This window comes from Anolis sagrei, chromosome 4, assembly GCF_037176765.1.
Source record: "Anolis sagrei isolate rAnoSag1 chromosome 4, rAnoSag1.mat, whole genome shotgun sequence".
Lineage (NCBI taxonomy): Eukaryota > Metazoa > Chordata > Lepidosauria > Squamata > Dactyloidae > Anolis > Anolis sagrei.
In genome coordinates, this window is record NC_090024.1 from 17,248,043 (window position 1) to 17,268,895 (window position 20,853).

General features: G+C 41.5%; 1 protein-coding gene across 3 annotated transcripts in view; it reads left to right on the top strand.

Moving 5' to 3' along the window:
- The window catches only part of CYRIB (CYFIP related Rac1 interactor B), an 86,170-nt gene that overhangs the window by 60,428 nt on the left and 4,889 nt on the right, over positions 1-20,853 (top strand). For all 3 annotated transcript variants that reach the window (XM_067467287.1, XM_067467286.1, XM_067467288.1), the window contains exons 3-9: positions 9,264-9,346; positions 12,367-12,488; positions 14,239-14,344; positions 15,918-16,054; positions 16,154-16,231; positions 16,324-16,440; positions 17,280-17,359. In XM_067467287.1, coding sequence (XP_067323388.1) covers positions 9,274-9,346; positions 12,367-12,488; positions 14,239-14,344; positions 15,918-16,054; positions 16,154-16,231; positions 16,324-16,440; positions 17,280-17,359 — 713 coding nt within the window. In that variant the 5' untranslated portion in view covers positions 9,264-9,273. The remainder of the gene's footprint in view (positions 1-9,263; positions 9,347-12,366; positions 12,489-14,238; positions 14,345-15,917; positions 16,055-16,153; positions 16,232-16,323; positions 16,441-17,279; positions 17,360-20,853) is intronic.

Here is a 20,853-nt window from a genome sequence, read left to right on the forward strand (position 1 = left end):
ACACGAAACAATCAGGGCCAGCTAATACCTCCCAACAAAGGATTCCCCCAGGCAGGATACAGCCAAGCCTTGAAGCTGCAAGGCTGTTCAATGCTAATCAAAGTAATCAGTTGCAGCATTCACACATGCCTCAAACAAACAGTTCTTTCTCCCACCCTGGACATCATTCCACAGATACATAAACCCCACTTGCCTAGTTTCCAACAAACCTCACAACCTCTGAGGATGCCTGCAATAGATGTGGGCGAAACGTCAGGAGAGAATGCTTTTGGAACATGGTCATACAGCCCGGAAAACTCACTGCAACCCAAAAGCTAAGTTGTCTCTACTGACATAGAACTAGGGAAAAAATAGGAACTATTGTTTAGTCTCAGATCTGTACACTTTATCAACACATTTAGTTTTTAGAGGGTTGTGTATGTATGTATGTGTGTGTGTGTGGAATCAGACATGATGATTATAATTATACCTACTATGACATTGTATTTGAAAGGGTGAAGCGGAAAGTCCTAGCTTTAGTCAGATTCATATATTTGCTGGTGGCCTTGGTCAAGGCAATGTTTTCTTCCTGGACTGTCAAAAGAATAACAAAAATTTAAACTCAATGGGTGGCCAGTTACAGCCAGCGGTGTAACTACTGCAAATGGCAGAAGCAAGGAAATATCACCTGAGCAGGGAACATCAGGACTAGAGAACAGATTTGCCGAATTCTAGAGCAGATCGCATTCCTCTGGAGAATTGTGCAGTCAGCCTTGGAATCTGTCCTCCTACCCTGTTTCCTCACAACATGGTCTGAGGGATGATGACTCATAGTATTTTGCTTTTTTCACAATCACTAATCTCCTGGCATGAATTCAGGGACAGCTATATCCCCTTTCCTACAGTGACCCATAACACATCATCGAATGACATTGTTGATCCAGAGAAAATGCAACTCCTGTTTCAGTGTGCATAAATGGGGATATGTGTGTTAGTGGCTTGAGAAGGCTAGTATCCATGGCAAAAAGATAAGGGAAGTATAGTCAGTCCTCCACATTCACTGGGGTTAGGGGCACAGGGCCCTCATGCAAGTGAAAAACCATAGATTTCTTTTATGTGAGGAATCTCTAATTCCTTCAGCTTTCTCTGGAAGCTGACCATAGAAAGCATTCTCAAATGCAACGTTCCAGGCGTTGGGCCTCCCAACTCCCAGTAACACTAGCCAGCTTGTTCATTGATCAGGAATTCTGAGAATTGGAGGCCTGAGCAACTGGAAGGCTGCAGTTTGAGGATGCCCAACCTAGAGATTTACGGGGATAACATTTTAAATTAAATTCACAGAAGTCATAACCACAAACGTGGAGGGACGCCTGTACATCCGGCCTTAGAGCAGTAGTTCTCAACCTGTGGGTTCCCAAGTGTTTTGGCTGACAACTCCCAGAAATCCCAGCCAGTTTACCAGCTGTTAAGGTATCTGAGAGTTGAAGGCCAAAACATCTGGGGACCCACAGGTTGATTACTACTTCTTTCCATGTCAGGAGCAACTTGAGAAGCTGCAAGTCACTTCTGGTGTGAGAGAATTGGCAGTCTGCAAGGACATTGCCCAGGGAACGCCCAGATGTTTGATGTTTTATCATCCTTGTGGGAGGCTTCTCTCATGTCCACACATGTCGAGCTGGAGCTGACAGAGGGAGCTCAACCCATTCACCTATCGGTCAGCAGTCCTACCAGCACAAGGATTTAACTCCACTGCTTTAGAGTTCTTTGGAAGTGTTTGAAAAACATTTAAAAATGTTTTAAGATGTTTCAAATGCACACAGCTTGATTGTGGCTCTTTGTAACTTTATTTTGAAGGACTCCAGCGGTTTACTTTTCTAGTAATGGTCTTTGCACTCTAGGATATTTAATGCAAAAAGAGGAAAGGAAAACAAATCTTTCCAGGTGTCGACTTATATTAGCAAATCATGGCAAGTCTCATGTGCTTTGGTACACTCTGCAGTATGCATGAACCAGCATTGTATTAGGGTCAGAATCTTTTTTAAAAAAAAGTCCATTATAGGTTCAATTTAGGGTCACCATTAGTCTGAAACCATTTGAAGGCACGTAACAACAAGAACAAGGTGTATCACTCCCAGTTGTGGTAGATGATGGTAATAACAGCTTAATGGGAATACTGTTCCTTTTTTTTCTTCCCTACACCACTATTTTTTTCAATATATAGACCGACTTATATCCCTTACATTCCTAGACTGCACTTTCAGTGTCATTCAGTCCTGGGACTTGGAATGTTGTGCTAAAATGTGTGGTGTTGAAATAAATTATGCAAATCAAGCAGGCTTGCATCAATTAACTTTGCATGCAACTGTTACTATGTTGCTTCATTGCTTCAAAAGGCATAAAATCTACACCAGGAACCTTGCGATAATAACTTTGAATGTCGGGGCAATAATATCACCCTTCTAATGTGACAGAGCTATATTACTTGAAAGCTTATGTCCCAAGACTTATTTGCTCAGGAGAAAATACATCCTGTTTTGGGTTTTTCTTTTAGCATTTTCATATAAGGCAGTGAAGAGTGCAGTAGTGGAGGCTGGAGTAAATGAAAATATCAAGGGGGAAAAATCAATATCAGCCCTGCCATTTCAGTACTGAAAGACTTACGTACTTAGACCTCTTCACATGCATGGATTGTCTTTTTATTTTTAAGGATTTGCTTTGTAACCTTGAAGGTTAGATGTGTGCTGGCAGGAAAGTTGTGCAGGTTAACAGCCATTTCATTAAAGATCATATTCTGCTTTCCATAGCACAAATTATTGTTTTCATGGCCTTAATACAGTTCCGCATGTTGTGGTGACTCCCAACCATACAATTATTTTCATTGTTACTTCGTAGCTGTTAGTTTGCTACTGTTATGAATCGTAATATAAATATCTGATATGCAGTATTCACAGGACCACATTTGGTACAAATACCTGATACGCCCAAATTTGAATACTGGTGGGGTTGGGAAGGAGATTGATTTTGTCATTTGAGAGTTATAGTTTTTGGGATTATAGTTAACCTATAATCAAAGAGCATTCTGAACTCCACCAATGATGGAATTGAACCAAACTTGGCACACAGAACTCCCATGACCAACTGAAAATACTGGAAGGGTTTGGTGGGCATTGGAGTTGTAGTTCACCTACTTCTAGAGAGCACTGTGGACTCAAACAATGATGGATCTGGACCAAACTTGACATGAATATTCAATATGCCCAAATGGTGAACACTGGTGGGTTTTGGGGAAAATAGTTGCTGGGAGTTGTCTTTGCTGGGATTTATAGTTCACCTACAATCATAGAGCATTCTGAACCCCACCAAACGATAAAATTGGGCTAAACTTTCCACACAGAACCCCCATGACCAACAGAAAATATAGTGTTTTCTGATGGTCTTTGGCAACCCCTCTGATACCCCCCTTGCGACCCCCCCAGGTGTCCCGACCCCCAGGTTGAGAAAGGCTATTTATTTATTTACGTATTTATTTATCGTGTCAGGAGCAACCAGACATTTGTATTACATTTTTACCAAACAAACAAACAAACAAACAAACAAACAGACAAAACACAAAGTTTGCAAGCTTGGTAGTTGATTAAATGCCCTTTGACCAGTATCTGGCAACTTGGATTGTCTCTGGTGTTGATGCAATAAGGTCCTCCATTGTGCATGTAGCAGGGCTCAGGTTGCATTGCAGCAGGTAGTCAGTGGTTTGCTCTTCTCCACACTCGCATGTCGTGGATTCCACTTTGTAGCCCCATTTCTTAAGATTGGCTTGGCATCTCGTGGTGCCAGAGCGCAGTCTGTTCAGCACCTTCAAAGTCGCCCCGTTTTCTCTGTGCCCAGGAGGGAGTCTCTCATTTGGTATCAGCCATTGATCGAGGTTCTGGGTTTGAGCCTGACACTTTTGGATTCTCGCTTGCTGGGGTGTTCCAGTGAGTGTCTCTGTAGATCTTAGAAAATGATTTCTTGATTTAAGTCATTAACGTGCTGGCTGATACCCAAACAAGGGATGAGCTGGAGATGTCACTACCTTGGTCCTTTCACTATTGGCTGGTACTTCCCGGCGGATGTCAGGTGGTGCGATACCGGCTAGACAGTGTAGTTTCTCCAGTGGTGCAGGGCACAGACACCCTGTGATAATGCGGTATGTCTCATTAAGAGCCACATCCACTGTTTTAGCGTGGTGAGATGTGTTCCATACAGGGCATGCATACAGCAAAGTAGCATAGCGCAAGGGCAGATGTCTTCACTGTGTCTGGTTGTGAGAAAGGCTGTTCTAGATAGACTCTTTGCATGTAGTACTTAAATTTTATGACCAGAAGCATAGGTGAAATAGAAATAACATGTACTACTGCTGATACTACTACTACTTGTCGATTCTAGGGTGTTTCTCTGTTTTTTATTTTCAAGACCAGTGAGTTTGTGTCTTGTTCATCTGCTGGGAATGAAATTGCTATTAATATGCTCCTATGCTTACGGGGAGCCATCTCTGCTCCTTCAGAGTCAGTATTACGTTCTGTTAATTCTGTTGCATTTTTTTCTAGCTTGAGCCTAAACTGAAATGTGTCGGATGTTTTTATCGTAAAGGCCATGCGTGCAAGTCTTGTTTTGAAAATATGCCTGGGCTTTCCGCCTGTCTGATTTTGACATGGCGCTTTGCATCAGACAACCCCATAAGGCTGTAATGGACCGCGTCATTGTAATCAGATGTGGCGTTCCGTATGTCTTATTCTATTGAAAGTAGGTCAAGTTAGAAACCGTGGTTCTTAGCGATTCCCACAACCTGTTTCGCAGGCCTGAGAAAGCTATTTGCTGATGTCTTAAAAACTGCTGAAAGGGGATTATCAGACGCAGAACAAGAAAAGTCAGGAATCTTTAGAACAATAATTAGAAACTGAAGCTGGCAAAATGCGTCTAAATTTGACATATTCGTTTTAGGCCCCAGAAGGGATCTTTAGTGTAATAATCTGGTTTGACTAATGGTGTGACTTCACATGGCTGTAGGCGTTCTGCCTGTAATTCCTGTATCAAATGAAGTCTAATAATGACAGTAAACATGCAGACAAAAGCAAAGGATTGAAATGCATAGATTTAGCTCAATCAATGAAAAATAAGTAAGCTAGAATAATATAAACCTCAAGAATGTTTCTTTTAAGTTATTGAGGAAAACTTGTCAGTTGTGAAATGAGACATTCATGTAATTTTGCCTGCTATTATTGAATGTCAACAAAGGACCATTCAATTTGACGAGATCTGAAAGAACGTCTCTTTGGCTATTCAGTATGACTGCTCCCTCCATTGACAACAAAAAATGAACATACAATGACTTGTACAGACCAGCATGTTGTTCCTCTGGTTGTTTGCTTTGTGTCTGTATAATGACCAAACAAATTGACTCCTTTTAGTTTGAGGGATGGAAAGAGCAAGTGCAGGCGTCCTCCACCTGGTGCCCAATAACTGTTTCATACTACAAGTTCCATTGGCTCCACACAACATGGTTGATAGTTATAGGTATTGTAGTCCAAAACCGATTTCACCAGATTGGGGCTTCTTTTTTCATATCTTGACGGCTAGGGCAACTTTATGAATACAGTTTCATCAACCTCTTTCATAAGTCTGGGGCATTTGATTCTTATAAGCCTTGAATTGATTCTGTATAGGTCATGGGCTCCGGTATCTGTGTCATTCATGTTTTCATTTTGTTCCATCTATTCCAATGGCACAGAACAAGAAGGTCTCTCCTGGAACGAAAATAAACTCAATACAAAAGGCAGGTGGGAGTGGGTACCAGCTCCAAGCCTGCTTTTTGGATCAATTGTCGTACGTGTAGGCTCAAAGTGCCTGGACCTGCCAGGGCCTGCAGCCAAACACTGAGTAAGGAGTGCTGCTTACTTGGTGCTCGGCTGCAAGCCCTGGCGGGCTTGGGCGCGTAGGCCCAAAGTGCCCTGACCTGCAGCCGAGTGCCAAGTAAGCAATGCTCCTTACTCGGCTGCAGGCCCGGGCACTTTGAGCCTATGCTTTGGGTTGCAGAACAAGGCCACCAGCAGCAAACATGATGGGTCTTCAGCCCCAGCCAGGGAGCCCTTCTACTCCCCAGAAGAAGGTGATCACATGCTGGGAAGGGGAGCCTGGGTAGGAAGCCTCCCCCCAATAATGGGCCGAAATAAAAAAAAATATTTCGGCACCCGAAAACAAATATTTCAGAAGGCTCAGATCTGAGGGCCCACCAAAGGCCAGGACACTAAACAAATTAAGGTTTTCCCTGAATATGCACACAACTATTCTGTATTTTTTGTTTTGGAAGCTTGCATTGGATATTCAGAAATGCAGTCAAGGCTTACAACAGGCCTTTGGCATCTGCTGGACTTTGTTCCACCCATGGATTATCAAAATGTTAAAATGCCATTACAGTAAAATGGTGTACCTTATGGCAAAATCAAAGGCTATATTTGGAATTTTTTGATGAAGTCCATGGATGGATAATTTGTAAATACAGAGGGCGGATTTTCCTACTGCTTAACCATAATTCCCTCTAAGTGGGAAGGTAATTTGCAAGATCTGGGGAGTAGTGCCAATAAGACTAACAGCCATAGCTGTGAGCAGTGCATTTATGTAAATCTGATCGGTTGACATAATAACTTTTGGTAATAGGAATAATATTATTGCTGCGAATGAGAACAGTAGCAACAACATTATTATTATCCTTATCATCATCATCATCATCCTCTTCCTCCTCATCATCTCAAGTTTGAGTTTTAATCAGAACTTTTAATGATACAGTAAAATTGCATTTGCTTTGTGTTTGAGATGTTAGCATGTCTGTTTGAGATGTTAGCATGTGTTTGAATTTGAGCAGAGTCATTCAGAAGCGTGGTGAAAAATGATGAGATTTCTCTTACACAAAAATCAATCTATGTTTTGCTTCCATTCGGAACTGGTGGCAGAAAACTTTTTCAGAAAGTGTGCGTATGCCTTGAAGTCACTTGTCAACAGATGATGACCTGTTGAATTTTACAGAGTTTTCTTAGGCAAGAATCATAATTAGCTCCCTAGTTCAAATGAGATCAGCCTTTAGGGCAGTGGTTCTCACCCTGTGGGTCCCCAGATGTTTTGGCCTTCAACTTCCAGAAATCCTAACAGCTGGTAAACTGGAATTTCTGGGAGTTGTAGTCCAAAATACCTGGGGACTCACAGGTTAAGAACCACTGCTTTAGGGTACTTTGACCCCAATTCATAAAATTGAGTTTATGTATTACTTATTTATTTACTATATTTGTATCCCACCTTTCTCTACTCCAAAGGAGATTTCTTAAATTAGCCCATTAGAGTTAATCTAATTTTACTTTCAGTTGGATGAAAGTGATAAGTGTGGTGTCTTTTTAAAAAGTGTATTCTGTTTCTGTTTTTATGAGGTTACAGACATGGGGAAGATTCAGAGATGCAGTCTATTTCAGGACATAAATATGCTTTGCCATTGCAATTTCCTCTTTCTGTTGCAAGGCCTTCTCTGCTCAAGGCTTTCACTGTGAAAGCCTAAAGGAAAACAGCCTCCCTTGGTTTCTGGAAGGCCAAGTTGTTCATCCCTCACACATGAGTGAATGCTCTTTGAACAGAAGACTTTACATGTAGCTCACTCTACAGTTGCTGGGCTTTCGAAGAATATCATTCTTTCCCACATAATACCTCCGAGCACAGACTTGACATCTTGTTAAATTGTCAGCACTTGAGATTCTTTAAACCAAAATGAGACATTTCTGTGGTGTCATCCATCTTCATGGATCCAGAGCCCTTTACCAACACAACATGCCATAAAAATAAATGTGATACATTGTGCAGTTGAAATAAATCAATTTTAGTGGTGAAACGTACAAACTGGTTAAAGAATAGATAGCACAGAAGACTGTATTTTATTTCATTGCAGGTTTCCACTTGCCTTCAGATAAGGCATAGGTTAGATAAAGGTTGACTGTTCAGATTATATGCTACCAGGTTGTATGGATCACCAGAAGCTTTGCAAATCTGCCCATTCTCATATGCTACAAAATGAGATTGTTGATGGTGGCATATGGTTTGTGTTTACAGTCATTTGTCCTTATTGCTGGAGTTAAGGGCACATGAAAGTGGAAAAATACTTAAAACATTTTCCTTACTGGAGAGAATATCTTTTGAGGACTCTCTGGATCCTCCAGTGTGACTCTTCAAGTCAACTTCCAGTATAATGGTTCTGGAGTACCTATAAATGGCTAGAAAAGTATTATCTGTAGGAATCTCCAGGCCATGCAGTACTACGCTATAGTTAACATCTGTTGGAAGTTGACCATAGAGTTGTGCTGGAGGAACTGGTGATGACAACAGAGAATATACTAATCAAATTTGTGAATAATCAAATCCACAAAAGCGAAATCTGCAGTTATGGAGGGCTGATGGTATTGCATTTTCCTTTTGGCTTAAAAATGATGTATCTTCTTCCCTTGTATTGGCCATAAGAAACTATAAATAGTCAAGGATAGACATTTCCCCAAATACAACAAATGTTGAACTAGAAGAAAGTTGTGGCTTACTGGAACAAATAGCCACATGAGTAAAAATGAGAAATGTTTGCAAGGGATGGAAAGAGAACTACTTTTTAGGTATGCAGGATATCTGCCTGAGTTGATACTGGCCAGGGATGGGAACCTTTGAGCTCCAAAATGTTGTTACATTTTAACTCCATTCAGTGGTAGCCAGTATGGCCAGTGACCAGGGACTATGGGAGTTAAGTTCTAATGACATCTAGAGGCCAACATGTTCTCCACTAATATATCTATGTGGCTTGGAATCCATTAAAATGAAGAAGAAAAACCTATCGGGTGTCATTTCCAGCACATATATTCTGAAGTGAAACCAAGAAAGGAAGTGGAAATAAATCTGTCTGCTACTGGACTGAACTTTGGAAATGTAAATTACGAGCAAAACAGAAGCATGAACGAGGGACAAATCACGTAGGATTGCATTTGGAGAACAATGCTGTGTATGTTTTTTTTAAAATTCTTGTTGTTTTATGAAGGAAATTCTTCCATTTTTTGTATGTAATGAACATTGTTCATCTGTATGTGAGCAACACTTTGAATATAATACCCAGTTAAATGAATAAAGCCAGAAGTTGACACCTGCAAGAATACCAGGAAACCAACCTGCATGCTTCACCAACCCCATTCTATGCCTTTTAAAGTGTATGTCATCCTTCTTTCTTCTCTCAACAGGTACCTTAACATGGGGAACCTTCTTAAAGTTTTGACGTGCACAGACCTGGAGCAGGGACCAAATTTTTTCCTTGACTTTGAAAGTGAGAACTTTTTTTTAAAGTATGCATCTTCTATGCCGTGTATCAAATTCTAAACCACTGAAGCTATGAATAATCAATTGAAAGGTTAATTGGACATACATATACTCTTAGTTCTTTGGATGCTGCTACCTCTTTGCTCTCTGTAGAAACACACTATTAAGATAAACTGTGCATTTCCCTTGCCTCTGGACAGGGAAAGGAGTAACTATAGAGGTGGCAACCACAAAGTTGATTAAACAAGGTTTTGTTAGTTCTATTTCTATTGTAGTATATGAAACTTTAGATCAGTGGTTCTCAACCTGGGGTTCCCAGATGTTTTTTGCCTACAACTCCCAGAAATCCCAGCCAATTTACCAGCTGTTAGAAATTCTGGGAGTTGAAGGCCAAAACCATCTGAGGACCCCAGGTTGAGAACCTCTGCTTTAGATGCTTCTGTAAATTTATTTTGGTATCTGCCCTTCTTTTCCTCCTTAGATTTATACAAAAATTGTGCCTCTTATCTTTATGTTCAGATTTAGCCCCATATATTTGTACACACACACACACACATACACACACAAGTGCTTTATTCATCCATACCATACATTTACGGCAGCCCTTAATAAACTGGAAAGTTTCTACTTAAACATAGTTTGCTGTTTCATCCAACATGGGAAACTGTATTTATTAGTTTCAGAACAGCCTACTTTTTAAATCAGATTTACAAACTAGCTTCAGATCTGGCAGGTTTAGTTCGCTGTCAGAGCTTTCCAGTTTGGACAAAATAAAAAAAAAATCCAAGTTTGTTAAAGACTACCATGAGGATTGAACAAACAGATCATGTGCACAAAGGCGTGCATGAAGGCATGCACATACTTCAGCTGACTTCCCTGTAAAACGGTACTCAGACAGTAGCCAGTGAATCAAATGGTTTTTCCCATTGAAATTGTTTCCTTATATTATCTTACTCAACGTTTGAGTATGCCCTGTTTGGCACAATTCTGCCCACGCAAAACAGGTGAACATAACATTGAACGAAACATGCAGAATAATCACAGGATGTCTCAAATCTACACCTGTTGATAAACTGTAGCTGGCACCCCCCCCCCCCCCCCCGATGTGAGACGGGAAGTTGCTTCTAATTGTGAGAGAAATAAGATTGAATACTGTGAAAGCCATCCACTGCATGGCTATCAGCCTTCTCCCAGTAGACTCAAATCAAAGAAAAGTTTCATGAGAACCACCACTCCTCTTAACGTTTCCCTAGAAACAGCATGAGTATTCCTGTGTGCAGCTAAACCAAAAAATCCCAGTTGGAAGCCCCCCCCCCCCCCCCATATGAGGGTCTTCCTCCAAGGGCAAACCAGGAATGGGCAACTTGGAAGTCTCTGAACAGACTCAGAGGAGAAGTGATTAGACCAAAAGACAACCTGGCAAAATGGTATTGTCCAAAAGAATCCTCCACCTTGTGCAACTGTGGAGCAGAACAAACCACTTGGCATCTGTATGCTTGTCCACAACGTCCTGCCTCATGTACAGAGGAAGAATTGTTTAAAGTGACTGACAATGTGGTCGCTGATGCCCATTTTTGGTCAAAAAATATTTAACCGCTTGTGCTCCTCCTATTTTTATCAGTTTTTTACTTATTTATGTAATGCTTTTGATACAAAATAAATAAATAAATAAAACATAACATTCAGAAAAACTGCCCAAAAAGGGGGTCCTGTAAAATTGTATGAGAGTTCTGGGGTTTAATATTGGGTCTTTTACCAACTGAATAGATCCAGTGCTCATATGGATTTTTAAAAAAGCTTTACAATGTCACTCAGCCAAACAGTAGCAAACAGTAGCATCTTTCTCCAGCTCTTCTATCTCTTTTTGTCACCAGTGGCCACCTCTCAGCTTCTTCCAGGTTCACACAGGTGCCACCTGATCCTACACATTTTGGAACAATTTCTTTGTCATATGTGAGCTTGCTTCTTACTGAGCCAAGCCTCTGATCCACATTGCCAAGACTTGGCGACTCCACCTAACAGCTGTTTTCCAGGTCAAATGCAGGATACTGCCTGACATCCTTTAAATAGGAAACGCCAAAGTAGAGGCTTTCTGTGTGCAAAGCATGTGTTCAAACTACAAGAGAGGAGATTCCATCTGAACATGAGGAAGAGCTTCCTGACTGTGAGAGCCGTTCAGCAGTGGAACTCTCTGCCCCGGAGCGTAGTGGAGGCTCCTTCTTTGGAAGCTTTTAAGCAGAGGCTGGATGGCCATTTGTCAGGGGTGATTTGAATGCAATATTCCTGCTTCTTGGCAGGGGGTTGGACTGGATGGCCCATGAGGTCTCTTCCAACTCTTTGATTCTATGATTCTATGATTCTTCCCCTGCTCCAAAGCCTTTCTTGCCTGTTAATTTCACAAAAAGGATGCCCTTCTCTTTTTCTGATGGCTTTTTCTCTCGTTCCTTTGTAATATATATATATACTCAGATTTTTTTCTTCCTGTATTTATGATAAAATCAGGGCATGTTTGATATGGAAATTCCAACTTATACAAGTGATGGTTTTGCTTCCCATATTCTTCAGGCCTTTGCTTCACTCATAGAGCAGGGAACAACTTTTCCTAAAATTCCTAAAGCTTTCTGATTTTTAATCAAATTTTTCATTGTATGAAGGTTGAAACTGACTCAAAAGTGATTTGGAAGACAAAAGAGCAACTTTTCCGAGTTGCTTTTTTGTCTTCCAACTGATTAAACTAGAACTGCCGGCAGCTCTGCAGGAACAAGTAGATTAAGTAGTCGATATTTCAGATGAATCTGTCCTGTCTATCCAAAACGGCCGTGTCTGTGTATTGTGATCCGCCCTGAGTTCCCTTGGGGAGATAGGGCTGAATATAAATAAAGTGTTGTTTTGTTGTTGTTATTATTGTTATTATTTATACATAAATATACAAATTACTGATTTATAGGACCATTTCCAGCAGTGCTTAAGATAGTTTTTAAAGTCACATAAGGCATATATGACCTCATATGTTCTTTTATTGTTTAGATGCTCAACCTACAGAATCGGAAAAAGAAATTTATAATCAGGTTAATGTAGTGTTAAAGGATGCAGAAGGAATCCTGGAAGACTTGCAGTCGTACAGAGGAGCTGGTCATGAAATACGAGAGGTAATGCATTTCTGGTTGGGATGCTTTGTAATGGATTATCTGATCCTGTCATACTTACTATTGGCACTTTGCATGTTGATACGGATCAGTAGGTTCCGTTGCTACCACAGGCACAAAAATATTTGAATAAGAAATTATGTATTACAGCATTCCTGTGAACCTGAACAATGATCAGGCAGAACTGAGGTTCATAAACATCATAAGACTTGATTCATCAGCTGTTGTGTGCAACCATTTCAATGGAATACTGAATCCAGTTCTGTATTCAGACTAAGCTTTAAGAGAGTGGTTCAGATTGCTTGACCTGTTTTGAAGGTCAATGTGCTATACTGCCTTTAAAGGCTGAGAGGAGACACGATGAGGGTCATGTTCAGATATGTGAGGGGAAGTCATAGGGATGAGGGAGCAAGCTTGTTTTCTGCTGTCCTAGAGACTAGGATGTGGAACAATGCCTTCAACTCCAGGAAAGGAGATTCCACCTGAACATTAGGAAGAACTTCCTGACTATGAGGGCTGTTCAGCAGTGGAACTCTCTGCCATGGAGTGTAGTAGAGGCTCCTCCTTTGGAGGCTTTTAAGCAGAGGCTGGATGGCCATCTGTCGGGGGTGCTTTGAATGCAATTCCTGCTTCTTGGCGGGGTGTTGGACTGGATGGCCCACAAAATCTGTCCCAACTCTATGATTCTAGTGGATTCACTTTCCTACTGACATGGAAGTCACTGATGCACTCAGTAATGCATTGCTCCTCTTTTCCACTGTTACCAATGGAAAGAGCTTAGTTCTCATAGTAAATACTGCCACATGTACAGTAAAGCTGCCTTCCCAAATCGGCATGCGCTAGATGTGTCAGGCTACAATTTCTGGTACCCAGTCAACATTTCTTGAGTTGAAGGGAACTGTAGTCTTATTTATTTGCCAACACTGAGCCAACAATGTGATACGGCGGCAAAAAAAGCCAATGGGATTTTGGCCTGCATCAATAGGAGTATAGTGTCTAGATCCAGGGAAGTCATGCTATCCATGCTCTATTCTGCCTTGGTTAGACCACACCTGGAATACTGTGTCCATTTCTGGGCACCACAATTGAAGAGAGATGTTGTTAAGCTGGAATGTTTCCAGAGGAGGGCGACTAAAATGATCAAGGGTTTGGAGAACAAGCCCTATGAGGAGCGGCTTAAAGAGCTGGGCATATTTAGCCTGAAGAAGAGAAGGCTGAGAGGAGACATGATGAAGGCCATGTATAAATACGTGAGAGGAAGTCATAGGGAGGAGGGAGCAAGCTTGTTTTCTGCTGCCCTGGAGACTAGGACGCGGAACAATGGCTTCAAACTACAAAAAAAGGAGATTCCATCTGAACATGAGGAATAACTTCCTGACTGTGAGAGCCATTCAGCAATGGAACTCTCTGCCCCAGAGTGTGGTGGAGGCTCCTTCTTTGGAAGCTTTTAAACAGAGGCTGGATGGCCATCTGTCGGGGATGCTTTGAATGCAATTGTCCTGCTTCTTGGCAGGGGGTTGGACTGGATGGCTCAGAAGGTCTCTTCCAACTCTATGATTCTATTAATCATCTGAAAGGCACCAGGTTGAATCCATATTGCGTCACAGAAAGTCAGTTGGGCCGACAGAGAGATATCTCTGTCTTGTTGTCATTTGGTCATCACAAGCTTTGTGTGTGTGAGAGAGAATAAATATATAGAAGGAAGAGGGTGTATCTCAGAGTAAAGCATATATTGTTTGATTTTTCTCCCCAGGCAATACAGCATCCCTCTGATGAGAGGCTCCAGGAGAAGGCATGGGGTGCAGTTGTCCCTCTAGTGGGCAAACTAAAGAAATTCTATGAATTTTCGCAAAGGCTAGGTAGGTGGCAGTAATACCTAATGAATACATATTCTATATGATATCTAAGGAATCACAAGCGGGTATTGTTGAGAAGAATCCCAAAGGTTTAGAATGAAATTACTGTAGTGGTAGTAGTAGTAGTAGTAGTAGTAGTAGTAGTAATAAGCACAATACTCCTGATCTCACAATCATGTTAAAAAGCAAAGTATGGATTGTCGATGTTGCAATCCCAGGTGACAGCAGGATTGAAGAGAAACAACTAGAAAAGCTGACACGATATGAGGATTTAAAAATCGAACTGCAAAGACTCTGGCACAAGCCAGTCAGGGTGGTCCCAGTAGTGATTGGCACACTGGGTGCAGTGCCTAAAGACCTTGGCCTGCACATAAACACAATTGGCACACACAAGATTACCAGCTGCAGAAGGCCACCTAACTGGGATCTGCACACATTATTCACCAATACATCACACAGTCCTAGACACTTGGGAAGTGTCCGACATGTGATCCACTACAACAGCCAGCAGAGTGTCTGCTGTGGACTCAATCTTGTTGTGTTTCAAATAATAATAATAATAATTATTATACTACATTTATACCTCGCCCTTCTCACCCCATGGGGGACTCATGGCAGCTTACAGTCCATGGCATACAATGCCGCATTACACATATAATAATAAACTATTTATTTATTTATTTATTTACTGTATTTGTATACCGCCTTTCTCAGCCAATCAGCGACTCAAGGCGGTTTCCAACGAATCAGTACACATAAAAACATAATACATATTAAAACATTAAACAATATAAAACACCACAAAAGCAATAAAAACATATCAATTTAAACAATTAACATATCAATTTAAACATACAGTAATAAACATGACATTATAATCGAACAATTCAAATATAAATACAATAATAAAGCTTTAAAGTAAACATTCAATCCTGACAAAGTGGGCTGATGGAATAAGTGGTCAGAAGCAACAGGCGAGGCAGGGGAACCCTGAAAATGAGCCCCCTCACAGGTGTTCCAATGTTCAAATGATGGGCAGTGTGGCCATGTAGGCATTCCGTGCAAGTGTTCTGGCAGCCGGGCAATGGGTGGCGCAGCCATTACAGTAACCGCACGGCGAGGCTGTGAAGGCCATGTTCTCTCTTTGGAGGCTGCTGGGTTAGTTGGCTGGAATGAGGTTTGGCTGCAGGTCTCCTCGTGGGTAAGCCCAGGACTGAGCAAAGCTGGATGGCAATACTCAGGCCCCAGGATCTCTCCTGCAACAGAGCCCAACAAAGCTCTCCCAGGCCTCTAGGTCAGTCCTTTTATGTTCTCTCCTCGGAGGCTTCTAATTGTAACAGTAATATGCCACCTATGCTAGAGATGTCAAACATGAGGTTGTCCAAATGTTGGAGCCATTCTCACAATTTCCCCTATTGTTTATGCTAATTGAAGCACTAAAGCTCTACTGTTGACTCTGTTCGTTTATTGTTATAATATATTGTGGCCTGTTTTTGTAACAGTCCATTTTCCAGGACATTCAGAGTATTGACATTATTTTATATATAATAGTTCCCTTTGCTTTCCCCCGATGCAGAAGCTGCACTACGGGGTCTTCTTGGGGCCCTGACCAGCACCCCATACTCTCCCACACAGCACCTGGAGCGAGAGCAGGCTCTTGCAAAACAGTTTGCAGAAATCCTTCATTTTACACTCCGGTTTGATGAGCTAAAGGTAATTTCAGAATGATTCCAGATTCTTTTAGAATGAGATCAGTCGATGTTTATTGCCAGGATATATTGATCCTTCACCCTTTATTTCCCCCCTTTCTAGATGACGAATCCTGCAATTCAGAACGACTTCAGCTACTACAGAAGAACATTGAGTCGCATGAGAATCAACAATGTCCCAGTAGGTGGCCTCCCTTTAGAACTGAAGAAAGTAATTCGTTGTCATCTTCTGTATGGCTTGCCTATTCAGCATCAATATTTTTTTTTTGTTAGGCAGAAGGAGAAAATGAAGTAAATAATGAACTGGCCAACAGAATGTCTTTATTTTATGCTGAAGCAACGCCCATGTTAAAAACCTTAAGCGATGCAACAACAAAATTTGTTTCAGAGGTATGTTTTCACCTAGTAGTATTTTCAAAAATGTGTTATTATCCAGTCATGTGTCATGAAATTATTTGGACAATTAGTCAAAACATGTAGACATTGTTAACTGTGGAGTGGTGATAGTTCATATATTACATTTAATTCAGTATTTCTTCATGAACAAGGCAACTTTAGCTAAAAAGAAGTTTTTTAAAGCAACTTTTAATGTGGATATAAGTGATTTTAATGTTTATATATATTTATGGTTTTATGTCTCAGCATTGAATGTTTGCTGTATATATGTTGTGCTCCGCCCTGAGTCCCCTGCGGGGTGAGAAGGGCGAAATATTTATTTAAATAAATAAATAATAAAACATTTTCCCCAAATACAAGTAAATACAAGCATGATTAAATGCAAATAATACCCGTCATCCAGTATACAATTAGAAATATAGGCTTCTTAGGAAATAGAAATGAAGCATGACAGGACTCATGATCTCTTACACATTTCCTACCAGTAAAACTATTACCTCTTAGACGAGCCCCCGGTGGCACAGTGGGTTAAACCCTTGTGCCAGCTGGACTACTGACTGAAAGGTCAGTGGTTTGAATCTGGGGAGCAGGGTGAGCTCCCATCTGTCAGCTCCAGCTTCCCATGTGGGGACATGAGAGACACCTCCCACAGGATGGTAAAACATCTGGGCGTCCTCTTGGCAACGACCTTGCAAACGGCCAATTCTCTCACATCTGAAGTAAATTGCAGTTTCTCAAGTTGCTCTGACACACACACAAACCTCTTAGAAAAGCCAATCAAAAAGTGTACAACTCTGCATTTCAGTAACTATTTTTCTTTTTTTCATTTACAGAATAAAAACTTACCCATAGAAAATACCACAGATTGCTTAAGCACTATGGCCAGTGTTTGCCGAGTCATGCTGGAAACCCCGTAAGTAGAAGGCCTGTCTCAGACATGATATGCAGGGAAAGAAATAGTAGTGGACAGAAGCAGGGAATGGGACCCACACGGCTCCCTGCAGACCAAGGGATTCCCAACCTCTCATATTCCAGGATTTGGGGACTTCGGTTCCTAGATATGCAGCTATCAGGAATTCTGGGAGCTGAAGTTCAAAACACTTGGGGAAGCAACGATTTGGATACGCTGGTGTAAGCCAGGCAAAGAAGACTATAGCTCTCATTTTCATGCAAAAATGAGCACTGCCAGAATCAGATTCTCAAAGTGTTTGTTATGCTGAACTATGCATATGAGCAGATTTATTTTTTTGAAAATTACATTACCCAAATCAAAATCTACAAAGAATAAAATAATAACTTGATGGTTTTATTCTAGCATGTGCTCCAAAACAAGCTGTTGTTATAATGGATTTTCTAGATACCCATATAGAGAAGTGATGGAGAATTCCAGCCTTTTCTCCTTCTGTTTTCCACTCCTTCTGTCATGCGCAATAAGAGGGCCCAGATGTACACACACACACACATGGAGACAACATTTCACATGATGAAGAATGCAGTTCTGGTCTAAGTCATCAGTCTCCAGGTTCACCATTTTTCTTTGTCTCAGATGTGCTTCCATTCACTAACATGACAAAAAGTAAAATGTTTCTTGAAGGGTTTTATGTGTGTGTGTTTCTCATAGACCCCAGCTCCTATCTGGCTACCTATATAGCCCTAGTACGATATCCATTAATGCACAAGACTGCACAAGGAGAAAGAAAGCCAGAGAGACAGAGGAAGTCATTCACATTAGTCTGCTTTATTGTGATGTTACTGCATTTGGAATAACAAGTAGATCATAGAAAGAGAATCATAGAATCAAAGAGTTGGAAGAGACCTCATGGGCCATCCAGTCCAACCCCCTGCCAAGAAGCAGGAATGTTGCATTCAAATCACCCCTGACAGATGGCCATCCAGCCTCTGTTTAAAAGCTTCCAAAGAAGGAGCCTCCACCACACTCCGGGGCAGAGAGTTCCACTGCTGAACGGGTCTCACAGTCAGGAAGTTCTCCCTCGTGTTCAGATGGAATGTTCAGATGGAATCTCCTCTCTTGTAGTTTGAAGCCATTGTTCCGCGTCCTAGTCTCCAAGGAAGCAGAAAACAAGCTTGCTCCCTCCTCCCCGTAGCTTCCTCTCACATATTTATACATGGCTATCATATCTCCTCTAAACATGCCCAGCTCCTTAAGCCGCTCCTCATAGGGCTTGTTCTCCAGACCCTTGATCATTTTAGTCGCCCTCCTCTGGACACATTTCAGCTTGTCAATATCTCTCTTGAATTGTGGTGGCCAGAATTGGACACAATATTCCAGGTGTGGTCTAACCAAAGCGGAATAGAAGGGTAGCATTACTTCCCTAGATCTAGACACTATGCTCCTATTTATGCAGGCCAAAATCCCATGGAGACTTGATCAATGTATTGTCGAAGGCTTTCATGGCTGGAATCACTGGGTTGTGGTAGGTTTTTTCGGGCTATATGGCCATGGTCTAGAGGCATTCTCTCCTACTGGGATCCTGGTAGCGGTTACAGCAAAATTTCCTCCTTTCGCTAGTATGGATACTTGGTCTTCAGAGAGCTGTTTGTCTGTTAGGTTGATGATGGTCCGCGATGTATCCAGTTCTGGTTTCGGCTGTTGCTTTTGGCGTTTGTGGAATTTTTGTTTTTGTCTGTTGGTGTGGACAGCCATGTTTTTCTCCATTTTCCTGTAAGTGAGGTTGTCTATTTTGTCCCAGTCCTGGGAATTCATCTTCTGGCTGATGTTGATATGGAGGTGCAGCAGTTCCTTGTCTGTGTTTGCGAGTTCTTTGCGGATGGTGTGAATTCTCTCTCGTAAGAGGTTGCGTTCCAGGCGGTCATAGATCCGGTGAGCCTGTGGTGTTTTGAAAGTCCTTTTGGCTGCGAGAAATTGTGGGATGGTATCTGTGTCTATGCAGCGTAGAAGGAAAGTCAGGGAGCACAGTAGATGTGCTTTCCTGGTCCTTAGTTTTTCCAATTTTCGTGTGTCTTGGAACAGTTTCTCCCTGTAGAGATGTTCAGTATATTGTCGAAGGCTTTCATGGCTGGGATCACTGGGTTGTTGTAGGTTTTTTCGGGCCATATGGCCATAGTCTAGAGGCATTCTCTCCTCTAGACCATATAGACCGAAAAAACCTACAACAACCCAGAAGACTTGTTCTTAAGTCATTTTGAATATATGCCTTTCTTGTATGACAAACGTCTGTCAAAATCTAGCCTGTACTTTTTGCTTGACACCACATCTTGAAGGACATCTGGGGAAAGGTGTGGGGAAGGGTTCTGATAATTTCTAAATGCTCTGCAAGAGTTAGCAGCTAACCAAATGTAAAGTAGGGAAGGCTTTTTCCATCCTTTTCAGGCAGGACAAAAAGAATGTTTCCCCACTTCTCTTCTAGAGGCGGGTAAAAAAAATCCAGATTACGTGCCATGCCTCTCTTGGTGATGTCTTTAAATGTTAAGTTTTGCACCTGCCTTCAAGCAAATTAAGCTGGGAAAAGGTTGCATTCATGGTTCTTACAGGAATTTTGTTTAATATTTAAGTCCTGGAAATGATCTGCAAGCATCTTCATAGTTTAGTAAGTGGCTTCATCTCATTCATAATTTAAAGAAAATAGAGCTGAGTATCTTTGAATGAAGTGCTTTTGAAATACAGCTTGAGCCTCTTTTAGCAATGGCAGCCTTTCTGGATTTGGTAAAGATCTAAGTGATAAGCTTCTGCAGTGTTCAGCTGGCAAGAATGGATAGGATTGTTGAATATGGTGGCTAACAACTTGAACTTGCAAAACTGCCAGAGCTGCTTGTTGTGCAGTCACTCATCACAAGTAGTTTTTCTTTTCAAGATGGATTGTAAGATGCAAGATGTGTATGAGAAATCTCTAAGCATCACCGTGTGCTTATTTATTTATATTTTATTTATTTACCATGTCAGAAGCGAACCGAAGGTACAGTTGTAATGTATCTAAAAACACAAAGTTTAAAAGCTTGACATTATACTAAATGTCTTTGACCAGTAGCTGGCCACTTGGAGTGCCTCTATTGTTGCAATAAGAAGGTCCTCCATTGTGCAAGTGACAGGGCTCACACTGCATTGCAATGGGTGGTCTGTGGTTTGCTCTTCTCCACACTCACATGTTGTGGACTCCACTTTGTGGCCCCATTTCTTAAAGTTAGCCCTGCATCTCATGGTGCCAGAGCGCAGCCTGTCCAGTGTTTTCCAAGTCGCCTAGTCTTCTATGTGCTCAGGAGGGAGTCTTTCATTTGGTATCAGCCATGGGTTGAGGTTCCAGGTTTTCGCCTGCCACTTTTGGACTCTTGCTTTCCGAGGTGTTCCTGCAAATATATTTGTAGATCTTAAAAAACTATTTCTTGATTTACGGCATTGGCGTGCTGGCTGATATCTGAACAGGGGATGGG